The sequence below is a fragment of the Diplotaxodon limnothrissa genome, linkage group LG17 (assembly GCF_057381915.1).
Source record: "Diplotaxodon limnothrissa isolate DT_005_m linkage group LG17, D_limnothrissa_male_GT1.1, whole genome shotgun sequence".
In the NCBI taxonomy this organism is placed as follows: domain Eukaryota; kingdom Metazoa; phylum Chordata; class Actinopteri; order Cichliformes; family Cichlidae; genus Diplotaxodon; species Diplotaxodon limnothrissa.
Window position 1 is genome coordinate 31920115 of NC_140612.1, and position 15682 is coordinate 31935796.

At 39.2% G+C, this 15682-nt stretch overlaps 1 protein-coding gene across 4 annotated transcripts in view; it reads left to right on the forward strand.

The window, feature by feature from the left end:
• Nucleotides 1-15682, forward strand: part of LOC146615258 (ELKS/Rab6-interacting/CAST family member 1-like) — a 162174-nt gene that overhangs the window by 33313 nt on the left and 113179 nt on the right. For 2 of the 4 annotated variants that reach the window (XM_085376029.1, XM_085376026.1), the window contains exons 5-11: nucleotides 3151-3398; nucleotides 3501-3672; nucleotides 8737-8811; nucleotides 9726-9881; nucleotides 11720-11812; nucleotides 13371-13538; nucleotides 13641-13808. In XM_085376029.1, the coding sequence (XP_085232155.1) occupies nucleotides 3151-3398; nucleotides 3501-3672; nucleotides 8737-8811; nucleotides 9726-9881; nucleotides 11720-11812; nucleotides 13371-13538; nucleotides 13641-13808 (1080 nt within the window). The remainder of the gene's footprint in view (nucleotides 1-3150; nucleotides 3399-3500; nucleotides 3673-8736; nucleotides 8812-9725; nucleotides 9882-11719; nucleotides 11813-13370; nucleotides 13539-13640; nucleotides 13809-15682) is intronic. The other 2 variants (XM_085376027.1, XM_085376028.1) reach the window with 2 other exon arrangements.

A 15682-nucleotide genomic window follows, 5' to 3' on the forward strand; every position in this document is an offset into this window, starting at 1 on the left:
ACACACACACACACGCGCGTACACACACACACACACACACACACACACACACACACACACACACACACACACACACACACACACACACACACACACTTTTATAATGTGCTGCTTTTGTGTGACTAAGAGGTAGCCATGTCACATCATCTCCTGTCATGATGGCTGTGATACTTACCTGACGGGAAACTTTTAGAACACATTACAGAGATGACACACATATGCTACCTCAGTTGGTCTGTCAGCTACTCACATGTTGGATAAGCTCGATCTTGACCTATTTTGTGCATGATTTTGAATAAAATCTAATGATTTACTTTGGGATTTCTTCATTTGACTCTCTGCAGTTTATTAATTACAGATACATTTTTGAAGATGTTAAAGGTCCACCCACACTTTTAGCATGAAGAACTTATTATTTCATTGATGCATTTCAGCCCATGGCCTCCATCAGAGACACTAATAAAGTCGATCCTTACACTACAAGTGCTGCTGACGTTTTAAGCTCGTCAGACTTTATGCTCTTCTCTTTGAAGAAGGTGAAGTGTTGCTAGAAGCCTCTTCTCTGTTTCTAAGATACACTTTTTCAAACCTTCTATGCTCCTCCGAAAACTGTAAACACACAATTTTCAGAGTACATCTGCAAAACATTGGACTCTTTTGGTAAAACTTAACAATCAAATTATAACTTGGTTGATTTATCCTCAAAGGATCACACACAGCCTGTAAAAGCAATAAACTACTGAGCATTCATTACACAAAATACCAGAAAAATGTAAAAACAGCACCACAGAAAAAACGCTCACACACACACATATCCATCCATCCATCCACCTATCCCTCTTGTTCTCCTTATCAGTTGGGTTGCTGTGACAGCAGGCTTAGCAGGTTATTCTACCTGCCCTTCTACCCAGCCACACTTTCCAGTTTCTCCTAGGGGATCCTGAATTATTTCCAGAGATAATCAGTATAATCTGCAGGTTGTGTCTTCTCCCAGCTAAGTGCACCTGGAAGACTACCAAAGGAAGGTGACCAGTAAACGTCCTTGTCAAGAGACCTGAATCACCTCAAATGCTCCTTTTGACATGTAGGAGCAGTGGGCATTCAGACATCTCTCTGGATGTCCGAGCTCCACCTCATCGCATCTCTAAGGCTGAGCACAGCCATCCTACAGAGGAAGCTCTGCTGATATTCACAACCTGATTTTTTGCAGTCATTTTTAGATTTAATAACCACAAGACAGGCTTGGGACACATATGAACTGGTAAATTGAAAGCTTTCCCTCTCAGCTCAGTGCTCCCTTAGACGCGACAATCTTGCAATCTAATCTTGCAATTCTACAAAAATAACATACACATGCACGCAGGATACACAAAATATTCAAGACTGTGGTAAATCTGCTGAGACTGGGTTTTATTATTTGTCCTGCTTTACTCATACTCATGGAAAAATATAAAATGAAATAGTCCATATTCAGGTTTCACATGCATTTTAGGGCTCATAAGACCCATCCATGTCTATTATTGTGAATGAATGAATGTGTTTGTTTTGACATTTTTCTCACACAGCATAATTTTGCATAAAGAATTCAATGAATGCTGTAAACATTACAGAATGTTGCATGAGAAAGATGTGAAAGTAGCTTCTGCTATGAGTAAGAAGAAGCTACTTTCAGCTGCTCCTTTATTCACGAGGGGTTTTCACAGCCAGTAGCTCTGCATCTTTTATTTGGCAGATTTTTAAACCAGATGTCCTTCCTGACACAACCCCAAAGGGATTCATGTCTCCTCTCAGGGCTGTAAACCACTACACTATGGAGCCACACCACAATCACAATATGTCATCCATCGCCATTCCAAGAACAGGAACACAGCCTGTCACCGCGGCTCAAATGTTAGCTCCTCTGCTTCTCAGATTATTTCCAGCCATTCTTGTTATAGATTCTTATCTCACCTTGCTGACTGTGCACAGGCACATAATTGGTAAGTGACATCACAAGTAAGAAGGAATAGTGTGAGGTAGTTGTGTTTAAGAAATGAAATCACTGTGCAAAATCTTTTTAACTGAGTTTAGAGTTTTGCAGTAAGTGTGAAAATGATGTGATTATTTAATATATTTATTAAGTTATTTAACTGCACAAGGAATGGTGCATTTCAGTTCCAGTTCAGAGAATTATATTTTTGGGTTGTTTTATTAACAGTTTAGAAAACTTGTAATATGCCTTTAAAAATGAGCAATCCCATTAGGGATTCATTAATTCAGCTTTTCTTTACCTTTTAATTCCTAATCCCTCACTGATTACATTGAGTTAAACAAAACACGAAGCAACATTTTACTATAGGACTACTGCTTGTGCATTTCTGATTGGTGTATTCCTGCTGACGATCTTGACGCAAACAACTAAAAACTTTAGCAAACAGCAAAGGTCCACAGTCTGGTTAAAACTGCCTGCTCTGTTGCATTTTTTTTATCCTTATCAGACTTGCAATGACAACAGGATGAGCACAGCAGGCCAAAGGTCTTTGCTTTGCACTGGTGAGCCCCAAGAGCTCCTGGGTCACCCTGGAGATACTGTATAATCCCTTCCAGCATGTTTAAGGCATGAGGTCAGACTTCTTAAAAAGGAGGTGGAAAAACAACACTGAGCTGCTGATAAAAAACACACCATTTGGCACACAGTGAACCAAGAGCCATTGGGAGATCTGGAGGAAAAGGACCTGCGTTGTTGTGGATTGTTTTACACTGTGTGGTGTTAAAGAAATCCCTGTTCCAAAGGTTACTGTATAGATGTGCTTATTGGTATTCTGGTGTACAGTGAGATTATAGAGACAGAGTGAGTTGGTGAAGTAAGCTGACCAAGACGTGTGACACTTACATACAAAGATGCACAAAAGGAAGGGACGGTATAGAAAATTTAGCAACTTGTAGCAATGACTTATAAAATTACCATTAGTGAAGCTAAGAAAGCAGGTACCAAGTTAAACTTATCTCAACTTTGGACTGAGCAAGCGAAGTGACTAGCAATAGGTGTAAAGGATTATAGGTGACATTAGACAGTTGCTATGATGGACATTGCACGGTCTGGAATATCCATTATAGTAATCGCTCACTCTTTCATTCGTAAGCTGAACATCCCTGTTTCCCTCCCACCAGCATCTTCAATGCACCATCCAGGCTTTGCAAGATGAGCTCAGAATCCAGCGCGATCTCAACCAGCTCTTCCAATCCGATTACTCCGGCCTCGGAAGCCAGCCCATTTCCCCTCAAGAAATGACAGAGGAGAACTTCTTGCGCCTCCATGCCGAGTATGAGAGGCAAGCCAAAGAGCTCTTCCTCCTGAGGAAGACTGTTGAAGAAATGGAGTTGAGGATAGACACACAGAAACACACACTAACTGCCAGGTAAAGATTAAAAAAAGACAGTTTAAATGTAATTTGTTAAGGTATGATTTCAGTGACCTTGTCTAAAGCATGCTATTAACTTCCTTGTTTTCTTGTTTACAGGGACGAGTCAATCAAGAAGTTACTGGAAATGTTGCAGAGTAAAGGCCTGTCATCTCGGGCAACCGAGGAGGATCATGAGCGAACGAGGCGACTCGCCGATGCTGAGATGACCATCCACCAATTGGAGGGTCTGCTTGAGCAAAAAGACAAGGAGATGCTACAACTCAGAGAGGTGCGTGTGTGTGTTTGTGTATGTGTGTCACTGGCAAAGAAGAAACAATATGCAATCAAGTATTACCATGTGTGCAGGGGAGAGTCTTTGTGCATATCCAGATGTGAATGTGTTCACATCAGAGTGTATCATATCCAGGCAAAGCCCTTGGCTTCTTCCAGTCTTAAGTGTACACTTTATCCCAGTTTCTCCACTCACGTTTCTTTTTTCTCTCCTTCTGCTGGTTTAATGTTACATTCACTTTCTTAATACAAAAGCCCCCCCTAGTGGCAAAATGCTGTCAGTGTACTACATCCATCCTTCCAGCACATACTGCCAATTTCAGTGTGGCAAATAGTCAAAATATACTCTTGTGCATCTTTTAAGCTGCATTTTCAGGAATAATTCACAAATATTTTGACTGACCTATATGTCTTCTTGAAGATTAAGAGATCTGTGATCCACAAAATTCTGCTTTTTCTGACATTACAGATTTGCACTTGTTCATATCTGACAATAGTAATAATAATAGTTATATCAACTTGATTTATGTAGCACCTTTAAAGACAGAGATTGCACATGCTTCAACGGGTGAACAAAGGCAGAATGCTCATAAGGTAAATTAAAACAAAAAAACAGGAGAAACTTGCAAAAATGCAAACCACCAATTGTCAGTATAAATGATAACAATAAATAACAATAAAATTCTGTTTAGGTGATTCTAAATTGCACATAGGTGTGTGACTGTGAATGGCTGTCTGTCTCTCTGTTAGTCCTGCAACACAGAGGACTCAGATTGGTGACCCATCCAGGGTGTAACCTCCCTCTTGCCCTATGGTAGTTGGGATAGGCCATTCTCCCATGACTCTGATAAGGATTAGCTGAAGACAATGGTTGGATGGATAGAACAATAAAAGAAAATATAAACAGTAAAACAATAAAAAAACAACATATGAAAGGCAACATATAAGCAAACAGGTGGTAAAAACATGGAAACATACAAATAATCAAAATATAGAAGTCAGCTAAAACATGAACAAAAAAATGCACAACAAAAACATATCAGTATACTAATGCATTAGCCAGGGTGACAAATGCACAAATGCAGCATAATGTTAGAGGGGTGATATAAAGTCATACTTCAGTAAATGAATCACAGCAAATGATAAGACCATAAGAAAGAACAACTGGGAGTCTCTGCATATTTTCTGGCTGATTTTTCATCTCACTGCATCAGTACACTGGACAGAGTTTTTGTTTCGAAGATGTTAAATACAAAGCTGGAACCAACCGAGAGAATGAGAAAAACATTTTGCAGTATCTGAAGTAAAGATTCATTATAGAGTTTAGTGAATGTTACAGTGCTAAATAATGCAAATTTCTATTGAGCAAGTCTTGCTAACTTCCTGATTCTGTGCTGACACTTCCTTTCGGGATATTGTTCATTTTGCTAATTAACAAACTAGACTGTAATGTCCTGCAGCACAATTTTCATACCCTTCAACAATGTCCCTCATGGGGATGCTGCTGTGCAGTTATTAAATAATCCTCTGCTTAAAGTACATGCAGCCTTTTAATCTAACCTCCTGGATTCTTGATTGTAAAATGCCACTTAATCACATAAAGTAATTAATCAGCAAAATCACCAAATATAGAACCTAAAAATATTCCTCCCTTCCTTCCTTTTGTTCAGACTTTTGAAAACATGAACTAATTTTAAAGTGCTCTTTTTAGGACACAGAAAGATCTTCCCTTCATGGTTACTGAATGTCAAAGGGTTTAGGAATTTTTCTCAAAATTTGTTTATGCCATTTGCATATATCCATATTAAATGTGACGTAGTGTGCACTAGATTTTTGTTTATTGGCTCAACAGGTGTAGTGTTGGACTAGAACTGCTGGGGTCCAAGTCTGAGACACAAAAGTTGACCATTTTGTGCAAAATTTTCAGTGACTTTTTTCAGCAAACTAATGGCCATGGCTGTTTTACCAGGCTGGTTTTTTGAGTAAAAGGAAAAGGGAAAGAGATATCCATGTCTGGTACTTGGGGGGATATAACTGTGCAAAAGATAATGTGTTGTCATTATATATGCCATTTATTTATCTGTTTTTTGTTTTTAAATTAGTTTTAGCTATTGATAAAAATTACTGCTGTAGCCAGCACACTTTAAAAAGTGTAGCTTTAATGTAACCCTGGCAATTATTTCATGGTTCAGGCTTTAAGATGAGAAAAGATGGCATATAATTCAATAATTAGCTGATTGTTTGGTGTGATAAATTTAAGTTTCAGTTCAGTTCAGTTTCAGTTTTATTTGTCATATGCAGAGATGGGCAGTAACTGTAATGTGATTACTTTTTTCAGGTAACGAGTAAAGTAAGGGATTACTGTTGCAAAAACGGTAATTAGATTACCGTTACTTTCCCGTAGGAACGCTGCGTTACTGCGTTACTAAAACCGTGATTTTTTTTGCAAGAATGTCTCATGACAGTGACGTAAGCGAGTGCGACGTTCGTGACAACAGCTGTGTGCAGATCAACAGTGCATCATATATCGAGTGCGGGAGAGAGTATGAGCGTGCAGCGTTTAAAGCGTGGAAGTACTAACCTTACTTTGAGTTTGATTCCATAAAAAGTGACAAAAACATTAGTGTCCGTTGTGCGTGGGAAGAAAACTTCTTTTTAAAGCGAAACCCCCCTAAACACACCGAGTGCGCTATGACGTAATGGGAAACTCACAGAGAAACTCGCGGATTCTTCCACTGACCGCTGCGGCACACCTGCACCAGGGTAAACCTCCGCCTATGCCACTCCTGGTTTACAGGTGAAAATAGAGCAACAGAACCGCTAGTCTTTGATTTTATTTATTTTCTTCTGTGTTTTACTTGCATCTATTTGAAAGAGTGAGTGTAAACACACACAAAAAATATATTTTATGTGCTGGAATGTGCAGAAAATAGGTTTAAATGTTAAACAAATTTCTTCCAGTCAGAGAATGTTGCATATAATAAAATTTTTGCTTGATGCATAAAGTTAAAACTAATAAAACAAGTTTTAAAAAGAGACTTTTCCATTTGATTACATTTTGTATGATGGATTATGCAGAAAAGTAGAATTGGGCTGAAAGATCTATCGCTTTATCACCTATTCAGGTTGTAAATCGTGTTTTTAAAATGTAACTAGGTAACTAAGTAACTAAGTAATTAATTACTTTTGAAAATAAGTAATTAGTAAAGTAACGGGATTACTTTTTTGGGGGAGTAATCGGTAATTAGTTACTGATTACTTTTTTCAAGTAACTTGACCAACACTGGTCATATGCAAGTTACCATAGGGTCAACATTGCAATGAAATGTGTTTGACGAGCAGCAGTCACTCAGCAGCATGGTACAGTAGAAGAAAATATAATAAAATATAATAAAATAAAATAAAATAATAAAGAAATAGAAAAATAGTAAAGAGCAAAATATTAGAGAGACGTGGTAAAAGAGAAAAGATGACTAAATATATATGTATCTATAAATATAAATATATGTACACTAGTGATTAAATAAGAAAATCTTGAAAAGAAATATGACGGGAGGGCAGATGGGATATTGCACAGGAATGAGCAGCAGAAAATTTAATTGCAATGCCGTAATATGACAGGCAGTATTTAGGCAGCATTGGCTATTAAGAAACGAGTCCTCGTGTGCCAATGTACTTTTATATAATTAAAGCAACAAAAAATACCTTCGAAATGGAAAAAATAATTATATAACACGAGTGATGTCAGGTGACTTGTGCATGCAAAGACCTCGGACACAGGTTTGACAGTCAGTTAAGCTACAACTCCTCTAAATGACCCAGAAAAGAGGTGTTAGGTTAAGATGAGGGTGCTGTAATCTCTAAAGTAAATAACGATGGAGGCAATTTTTCAGCAGTGGTTAAATTTTACAGTTATGTTTTCTGACATTTCATAATTAAAGCTGTAATTACGTTCTTGTTTTTGCAATTGCTGTATCAGTACTTTTTCAGTGAATACCACAGTGTGTGTGTGTGAGTGTGTGTGTGTGTGGGCATCTGTACCATCCTTGTCATCGCCTCTAGCAATGGCCTCCTACTATCCCTTTCACTCACATGTTCTTTTTGTGTGTGTCCTTCAAAGAAAAGCAGTGATGCATACACAGCCGTGTCCTCCCCTTTGCTTTCACTCCCTCCTTTGCTCTTTCTTTCTCTATTTGTGCCCTTCCAACTGCACTCCCCCTACTTTCGTCTCACTTCATTTGACTAGAAGACTAGTGATGAAGTAACAGCTGCTAGACATTTTACTGCATTTTTCTTAGTAAATTGGAGTAGTGAGATAGCATGTTTTTGAGAATTTTGATGATTTTAGAGAAAAAACACTCTGGACTTTGGGTTAATTTGGACTTTTAAACCATTTTATATTTTTCTTAATCCATGGATACTGAAGCTTGGGAACTAATTCATTGAATTAACACAATTCCAGGCTGTCAGATTTGATCATTAAAATCTAAACACAGGCTAAACACAGTTAGCGTCGTTAGTGCTGTTTCAAGTAGTTCAAATGATGTGGGATGGCCGGATTGATCCAAGGAGGCTAAAAGCCAGTGCTTCTCCTAGAGGGAAACCTCTAGCTGAATCTCTCTCCTTTCCTGTTTCTCCCTCGATCCCTATTCCCCCTCCTTTCCATGTGTCACCCCCTTTCCAGCCCTCTCCTGCTTTCTCCCCATCACGGCATCACCTTTTGCGTTCGTCTCCCTCCTTCCCTGTCCCTTCCCCTCCTTCTCACCGGCACTACAACCATCCGGTTGCCACCCCCTCCTCTTGTCCTCCCCACTTTCCCTCTTTCTTTGTTGCCTCTTCTGTCCACCCTTCCGCTCATCCGTCCCTCCAGCACTCGCCATCCTTTCCTGCACCTGCTCCTCGTCCTACACCAACGGTTCAGCCTTCACTCCATCCCTTCCCATCAGTTGCTCTCGTCTCGCCTCCTGGCCCTCGACCTTCTCCTCTCTTGCCCCATCCCTCGCTCCATCCCGCTGTGTCTCCCTCTCTGTCATCTGCTGATCGTGCTGTTTGTGCCTCTCAGGAGCTGCACAGGAGATACGAAGCAGCTCCAGAATCAACAAAGACCAAGGCCCTGCAGACAGTCATCGAAATGAAGGTAAACAAATGCTAATGTAATTTAGAAATGTGTTTGTATATATCTATATACAGGGATTTAAATTTATGTCTACATTTATAGAGGATTATTTTGACCCCAACAATACAAATTGTTAAAAAAAATGATCTGAAATGCTGCTAATTCTGTAGTGCTGTATTTAATGTGCATATTATGTGGATATTATAGCTATTAATGACATAGGATTGCTAGAGCATGAATGAATTACACAGTCCAAATACTTGGGACTATCACTGGTCTTCATCAATGTCTAAATGCACTGAGTTGCTGCTGTATTATTTGCTGATTATTAATAGTGTTAATGAAAAGTTTAATGAGTGTACATGTGGTTGCTGGGTAAATATGATGGAAAATAAGGTAAAGAATAGACACAAATACACCATGAAGTGCAGTTTCACTAAACAAGACTTTAAATATCCCATATTAATATATTTGTTGCATTGGATAACATTTTAGACTCAAAAGAAGAAAACAAATAATTTTTCAGACTCTCAGTCGGAGGTTTATCCAACACACAGCATGAACTGGACATTAGTGTTTCTGACCTCTAAATGCGTTCTACTACCTGCTGGAAAAACATACCTAAAGCATCTTTTTTGTTACGTTCTGTTGAAAGTCTTTCTGTCTTTGCAGTTAATATTGACAAGATAAAGTTGGCCAACTGCTATGTCTGTTGGGCTTCACTGATTATTATTGAGATACAGATTCAAGTATTTTAAAAACATAATGGATTATTAGATAAAGTCTTTAAGCATTCAACAATAGTTACATTTACATTATTTTCACGTAGACTTCCTTTAATTGCATTTCCACCTGTGCTCCTATTTCACCCCATTTTATTATCACCGTATATTTGTTTATGGTCTGATTAGTTAGATGTGTTTGTCTCCTGTCAGGATGCAAAAATCAGCTCGTTGGAGCGTGGCATGAGAGAGCTGGAAGAGGAGGTGATGATGCTGAAATCCAATGGCGCTCTGAGCAGTGAAGAGAGGGAGGAGGAGATCAAACAGATGGAGGTCTACAGATCCCACTCCAAGTTCATGAAGAACAAGGTGATAAATGTACAAACACATACAGTCCAGACAGTAACTGAAACATAATAATAGATACAGCATTAAACTGATTAAGAGTTGAGAATAGTTGTTAAGTTTGAGGACAAATTGCCTGTAAATAGAGTAATGAGGCCACCGTGCAAGTCTGAAAGGTAGCAGTGGGGCTCAAACAGCTGATAAAGTCTCACAACACAGGAATTCCCTGGAAGTCATAGGAACTAAAAGAGCTTCACAAAGATTTATATAGACTGATATCTCAAACTAACAGCCAAACCTCGTACAGACATTCATTCAGTTCTTTACTGCCTCAAGTGAGATTAAATTACATTTAAATTGACACACTTTTCAAACTAAGTCAGAAATATTCAAACTTTAAAATCTTTAAAAAATGATACAAACCTTATAATAATTTAGGGAAATACGAAACCGTTTCATCTCTCAAACATGGCAGTGGTTCTGTCAGCAACAAGGTTGCAGCAGTGAAGGCAAAGCATCAAATAAACATATAAACAATAATAAGAATATATCCTTATATCTATCAAAGGACTCTAAATAGAATAGTTAGCATGTAGGATTTGTTTGACCTTGTGTATTTACTTCCTTTTAAGTCCCAGTATGATTTAAAAGGGCTACACTGCTCTATCTTGTCAAATTTTAGTCAATGTGCTGGAGACTATAAAAAAAAGTGTTTTTGCTCCATTATTGCCTGTCTGGTTGTATTTGCTTGTCTCACCATTTTTTCCCTTTGTGTTTTGAACAATATCTGGATTTTCTTGCTTAGCTGAGAATAAATTTGCTTTTTCACACTCACTACCTTGACGGATACAACTTCACTGTCAGGAATAAAAAGTGTCTGGGAGCCGTGCTCATTAAAACGGAAACTCCGTATACGTCTGTCGTGTGGGGAGGCGATCCAGTTTGGAAATTCAGCAGACTTTTTGTGTGCGCGAGCTGATATATTCTTGTTTTTCTCTGTAGTGGATTTGTGTCTCAAAACTGGAAGGAAGTAATTTACATGGTGTACCTTTTTATAGTCGGATTTCATTGCTGTTGGCATGCATATCTGTGGTAATACACTAGATGCATTCTTGTTTTGGACATTATTAGCTTTAACGTGTATTTAATCAAAGGTGTAAAGCTCTCCTCAATCAGAGCTTTTAATAATAGCAACAAAGAGCCATTTCATTTGTTAATCAAAATAAAGATAATGCACGCTTCTTCACATGTTCAGAAATGCTCCAGTAAGAAGTCTTCAAAGGACACAGTACTGTAAAACAATGTAGGGGTTATATACATTATTTAAGCATGCCAGATGCAACTGTGGCAACATACTTGTTATGGCCCGGTGTGCTCTCCATTTTGCTAATTAGATGTTTGCCCTTCTTCAAAGCTCTGCCACTCACTCCAAAATTGATTCAAGAAACACCATTATCTGGAGTTTTTAATCCTTTTAATGCATTTTTTGGAATCTAAGCTGGAAGAGCAGATGCTCCCAGCAAAAGCTTTCGGTCAACATGTGCTTATCTAGTGGTCAGCTGATCTGATGGGGCAGTAAAAGGAGCAGGCAGGCTGTTGTGGAAACAGTTCAGTATAACACGGTATTATTTATAATACTGTAGGCAAAACGCACACAACAGGAACGGAGGTACCTGCAGAGGCTGTAAAGTTACTTATGTTAATACTAGTAATGATAAGATAAACTGCAGGCTGTTGCTGCCCTCACACCTCTGACTTATTGGAAGCAGGTTAGAGGCAAGGAAGAAACACAAGTAAGGGAAGCAAGAAGCAAAGCTTGGCTAATGGGAAGCACCCATGTTGATGCCCTCCTCTCCTGCCAGGTTGAGCAGCTGAAGGAAGAGCTAACTCACAGCGAGTCAGAGAAGGAGGAACTAAGGCAACGAGCCAATGAGCTTCAGCAGGAGGTGTCGGCAGTAAGAGACACACCTCTGTGTCTGTTTGCGCATCCTTTCTTTCTTTCTTTCTTTCTTTCTTTCTTTGACTGGCTAACGTAGTTCTAGTAGATTTCCAATAGATTCCCGGTAGCATGCTGTGTGTTCAGACAGCAGTAAGCAACTATAACATTCAAATGTCAAAACTATGCACACCAGCTGCAGAGAGCATCGTGGACCGTTCAAACAATATCCACTCATGAGGTGTACTTATTTTTCTCATGTAGTTATTTCATCATATTGCCATTAACATGGTCCATTTTGCATATATCTGCATCCTATAACTGTTTTGAACCAGTTCAAGACATGAGGAATTACAGAGGTTAAGTTTAAAGCCAGTCTAAAATGAATTGAGCCATTCTTCAAAACCTGGGTTAGCAAATGTGTTTTCTACACTTTGCTAAATACACCAGGAGAAAGCATTTTCTATTCTTTTGGTGAGCTGACAAAGTTAGTCTCTATAAACAGCTCAGGAATTTCAGTTCTCTTTGTGTGTGAGATCAGTGGCTTTTGATAGTAATAGTCGTACGCAGCAGTCTGATCGATACGGCTACAGAATTCCAGCAGAGTCCAGTTGTGCTGTGCTGCAGTGTCTGTATCACTAACACACTTCTCTTTGTCCTTGCATGAGGTTTCAGTCCATTTGTAGTTTAGACCACTTTGCTCCTGGGTTTGCTTTGCTTTTATATGACTGATTTACTGTATGGTTTGGGTCCATTCTTGTACTGTGTCATGTTAAATTCACCCCTAATCACAACACCTGCAAACTGAATTTCATGTTAAAAGGAGTGAAATTGTAATACGCAACTTCTCCAAATGTGGCAGTTTACTGTATTTGATTCCTGAGCTTTGGCCAGGTGAAAGAATTGACCCTGACCCATTAGTTGAAGTGTATAGCTAAGAGCAAAATAGATTAATACTGCACTGACTTCCATGTATGTCTAACTTTTGTTTACTTTTCAGGAGAAGAACTAAAATAAATGGCCGTTCTTTTCTTCTAAGGTCCTCATTGTGTCAAGATATATTTGATCATAGTCACAGCTTTAGGAGATAAACTGACACACTAACCTTTGTAAGAGGGATGAGTTTAAAACCACGGTCTGTTCTTGTTTTTCACTTTTTATGTGGATGAGGTAGCAGTCTTGTACCTCTCTCCATCACCGCAACCATCATCTCTTTTTACTCGTAAAGGGTAGACGTGTCTGCAGGCCTTAATAAAATATCTGCAATCTTCCGTAACAAGTTCTTTCCCCTCTGAATAAAGCAGTAAAGTTGTGCATTTAAAAAAAGATTTGTATCTTAAAAGCATTATCAGTCAGCTGCGAGCACTTCTTATTATTGTACCTGTTTCTTCTTTAACAGTTGGTCTTCTGCAGAGTAATGGCTAAAACTAACATTAGGACTGAGTGCTTACTTTGCAAAGCTTGTAGTACATTTTAATGCTTATATATGATATTAGAAAGCATATCGTCCTCTCCAGTACACACCTTTACACGCTCTTTTTTATCTGTCTGTCCCTTTTATATTTTGTGTTATTCAGATGGAACAGGCCAAGCAAGAGCTGAGCCGTAAGGACAGCGAGCTGCTGGCTCTCAGGACCAAACTGGACACTCTGAACAATCAGTTTTCTGACAGCAAACAACATGTGGATGTACTCAAAGAGTCACTAACCGCCAAGGAACAGAGAGCTGCCATACTACAGACTGAGGTTTAGCTACACCCTCATTACAACCTTTCTGCTTCTTCACCGTTGATATTTGGTGTGTGAATGTTTATTTGCACTTTTGCGTACCTACTTGTGGGTTCACAGGTGGATGCCTTGCGTCTCCGACTGGAGGAAAAGGAGTCGCTCCTCTCTAAAAAGAGTCAGCAGATCTCAGAGCTGACGGAGGAGAAAAGCACTCAGCAAGGAGAGATCACTGACCTCAAAGACATGATGGACGTCAAGGAACGCAAAGTTAATGTTCTACAGAAGAAGGTGAGAACACACAAAATGCACTCCATTAATATAGACACATAAAGCAAAGTTGAAGTCCTTGTGATCCCTGTTTTAGGTCTGAGCTAACCAGTAATTGTAGAGTCCTGGGTTAATGCACTGCATCTGTTATGGTTTAAAATGTTACAGGGTGAGCATTTATGGAGTGTTATCCTTAATTTAGTACACATTTAAAGTACACTGCCTCAATAGGCAGTGTACTTTTTTTCTTTTAGCTGATTCTGGTCATGTTGCCCTCATAGTACTAGCTTACTTCCAAATAAACCAGCATCACCATTACCTCTAATATCGTCAGTTTCATCTCTTTGTGTCCAGAGGAAAACTGCGATATTCAGACTTTTTGGATAATGGATAACATGCATTAGAGCTGAAGCAGACACACCTTTACTCCTTTTCATGCTGATAGAAATTGATGTTCTGAGAATATGCCAACATTTAATACTATGACCACTAGATGGGGCTCTAACACAGCATGTAGCATGCAAGCAGACGTTGACAGACAAACAGTCAAACAGACAGGTGAGCAGAAAGACACAGCTGCACACAGACAGGCCGTTTAGGCAAAACTGAAGTCTCTGGTGTTTTCTGCATACTTTTTCCTGGTCTTCACTATGTAGTTTTTGTGAGTATCTCTGCGGTAATGCTGTCAGTTAGATGGATGGGCCAGAGTGACCCCTTGTCTTGGCTGTCTACACACACACATATACAGACACACACATTCACCCTGCTATCCTAAAAACTCTTGTGCTTGTCAGATATGTTGGTGGAACTTTTGGAATAAGACAATTTAAGCAAACTACCATAACAGCTATTGTAGTGGTTTTGAATGGGGATATCTAAAGGAGGATTCTTGCAGTCATCTAGGCCACTGCATCTAACACAGTAAGTGCAAAGCTTACAGAGAAGCCAGTGTGAGGTTGCATTCCTCCATCATCAGTCTTTTGTGTCTTTTCTGCGTCTTAATTTTCTCCCTCACCCAGTCGCAGCATTTGTGTCCTGTAGAAAAAAATGCAGAAATGGAGACTGTGTGCAGATAATTGATACAGACAATCAAGCAGACAGACATAAAGCAAGACAGGGAGGGGGAGGAGAGAGACAGAGTGTGTTTAAAATCATTAGATGCATACTAATGAGTTCCTCTTGATTAATAAATGATGACCTCTGCCATCTTCAAATGGAAAACAGTTCAGAGCCTGATAGGGAGGCAGAGATGCTGCTGATTCCTTCTTGATATCATCTGAAAAAAGTATGAATTTGGTCTCCTTTTTTCATGTGAAAACACAAAAAATACCTTCTTTCCGTTTTGTGGCCCTCCGCCTCGTGTTTTAATAGTACATAGATGATTTCTGCTGCGAGGAACATTGTGACATAGCTGATCATTGTTTTTGTATTGGGTCATTATCACAGATGACTTGGGAACTAAAATAGGACAAGAGAGAAGCAGTGAGTGAGTGTGTGTGTATGTCAGGTTCAGGAAATGCAGATCAAAGGCTCTCACTGCCTCTCAATGTCAAGTGTGTGTTCACATATGTGTGTATGTGCATGTGTGAGACAGGAGACAGAGAGGAGGAGGAGGTGGAGAACGTGTCAGTCAACCTGTCAGGTCAACAGTTGATTAATGAGGTGCTGGAAATGTTTTACTGTATGAACACACAAGCACACACACACATGCTCGCAATTTTTGTAGTGCTGCGTGTGTGTGTGTGTGTCTCACCTGCAGTGATGTCAATCTGACTCCAGTCTTTTTTTGTGAGAGTTTGCCAATCATTTGATTAACTTTCTCTCTGGCAAGGGGAAGGCAAGAGAAGCATAAAGAGGGGGAGATTGAAATTGTGCAATAATCCCACCCAAGTTCA